This window comes from Malania oleifera, chromosome 2 (genome assembly GCF_029873635.1).
Source record: "Malania oleifera isolate guangnan ecotype guangnan chromosome 2, ASM2987363v1, whole genome shotgun sequence".
NCBI lineage: Eukaryota > Viridiplantae > Streptophyta > Magnoliopsida > Santalales > Ximeniaceae > Malania > Malania oleifera.
In genome coordinates this window covers 149,508,300-149,510,499 of record NC_080418.1, presented here as the reverse complement: position 1 = coordinate 149,510,499, position 2,200 = coordinate 149,508,300, and the positions used below count along the sequence as shown (strand labels likewise).

At 48.5% G+C, this 2,200-nt stretch overlaps 1 protein-coding gene across 1 annotated transcript; it reads right to left on the bottom strand.

The window, feature by feature from the left end:
* Window positions 1–248: 248 nt before the first annotated feature.
* On the bottom strand, window positions 249–1,801 carry LOC131149741 (F-box/kelch-repeat protein At2g44130-like). Its single transcript, XM_058100452.1, has one exon. It carries the CDS (start codon window positions 1,469–1,471, stop codon window positions 428–430), a length of 1,044 nt encoding a protein of 347 aa, XP_057956435.1. The 5' UTR covers window positions 1,472–1,801; the 3' UTR covers window positions 249–427.
* Window positions 1,802–2,200: the final 399 nt, after the last annotated feature.

The window sequence follows — 2,200 nt, the reverse complement described above, 5'->3', positions numbered from 1 at the left end:
TTTGAATCCTCAGCCATTAGTTCAAGTGGTAAAGAGGTTTTCAAAGATTGTTTATAATTGTGGATTTGAAGTTCAAATCCTACAGTGCATGTCCAGATTTATCTCTTACGTGTTGACTGTTGACACAGCTGGCGTAGACGTTGATTAGTCTGGCATGTATGCCCAAAACACCCAAAGTATTCGGAAAAAAAAAAAAAAAAATTCTATTTATTGAACAATATTGAAAATTAAAAAAAAAAAGAAAAAGAAAAAAGAAACACAGCAGGTATAATTTTATATCAAGAAAATATATATTACATATCAAAACGCCTCCAAATTAAAAAAAACAAAAAAAAAAGGCAGCACGTATTTTTCATATCGTGTAGGAAAAAAGTATATTACATATCAAAATGCCTCTCTTACACACTCTCTCTTCAATTTTGAATTTTCAGATCTCAACGCAGCAGCCTGACTGAGCAAACCCGGAGAACTCACTGGGCACATCCACTCTGTCCAATTTACCATTTTCTCCTTCGCCCATTTCCGCCAAAAAGAACCCCTGTGGCCCACCTTCGTACTCTGACCCTGTCAACAGTACCCGATTACCCATCCTCACTCCACACGTCCCCACTCGGACCAACGCCTCCAACCCGCCCCATTCCACCAGCTCCCCTCCTTTCCCCACGCCAACGCACCCCCTCGGGCACCGCCCAGCCTTCCACGCGCCCTCCACGCGCCGCCATCTCCCCGTTCCGACCTCGTACGCCTCCGCGCACCCCTCGAACCCGCCCTGCATGTCCGACCCGTATCCGCTCACGACCCAGAACTCGTCCCCCGCCACCACCCCCTCGCACTCGTCCCGCTCCCGACTCATCCGAGTCAACTCGCGCCACTCGTCCCGCCCTAAATCGTACGCCCACGCCGAACTCAGCGCGTTCTTGCTCTCGTCGTGTCCGCCGGCGACGTAAACCACCCCGTCGCCCCCCGCGCCCGCCGCGAAGAACGACCGCTTCGACGGCATGTCCCGGCCTCGCCTCCACTGACCCGTCGTGAAATCGTACACGAAGACGTCTGTCACCGGCTCGTAACTCGCCGGATCCCACCCGCCCATGACCACCAGCTTCCCTTCCGATCCGCATACCTGGCAAAACAGGGGAAGCCCATTTGGGTACTCCAGAACCGGTCCTAGTCGGACCCAGGACCCACTCGCCGGGTAGAACACGGAGATCCCGTACGCCGGGGACCTGCTTTTCTTTCTGGCGCCGGCCCCGCCGCCGGATATGGCCGGAAGAGACTGGACCAAGCACGCGACTTTGTGGGTATACCCCCATTTTTTCCGGTGGCTGTAAAAATCTTGGCTCCGGAAGAGTTCGCGCCACCGGCGGCACACCCGGGAGGCGACTCGGTGGGCGGTGTGGGGCAACCGAGTCAGGCACTCGAGAGCGAGCTCCGGCGGGAGACCCGGGAGCAACTCGGCATCGGCAGCTTCCATATCTGGATCGTCTGAGTGAGCTACGGTGTTGTGTTCTAGAAGAAGTTCGGTTTTGGGGGCAGAAACGGGAAACGTATTTATAGCGACGAGAAGCGGTGAATATTATCCGCGCAATCCAATGGGAGCTCGCCACGTGTAAAAGAACGTGGCGCCGTTAGAAGCAAGCGAAGACTTGCGGAGACGTGAAATGTATGTTGGGACGCTTATGACCCATTAAATGCAGAGAACGATCCACGGGCAATTTTTGGAATACGGACTTTTATTTTGGAAAATTATTATTATTCTGTTGACAAATGAAAAATTCAATAAAACCCATAACGTCATTTGAATTATTTCTTCTAAATTGGGATGGAAACATTTTAATAGTAATAATTGAATTATTTAATATTAATTTGATAGAGGCGATGAGGCTAAAATGGGGATGGGGCATTGTCACGTGATGTGATGGAGAATGGGTCCAAAGTTGCATAGTGGGGTGGTCCAATTAATTTGACCTAAGTTAGATGTGGATTGCCACGTACCAAAGGCATGGATAGAGTTTAATTCAAAATCAATGCTGGCTTGGTTGGATAGACATTATCATTTTTCATCCTCAGTGATATTATTCATTTCGGGTCCGAAATATTATGAACTTTTGTGATAAATACGAATAATATATAGTACAAGTTTATATATGTTTGCTTTTTTTTTTTCTATTTTTTTGGTTATGTGAGTTTGATAATATAATTC

Excerpts from the sequence above, each read along its gene's own strand:
- LOC131149741 (XM_058100452.1), bottom strand. The coding sequence starts at position 1,471 with ATGGAAGCTGCCGATGCCGAGTTGCTCCCGGGTCTCCCGCCGGAGCTC.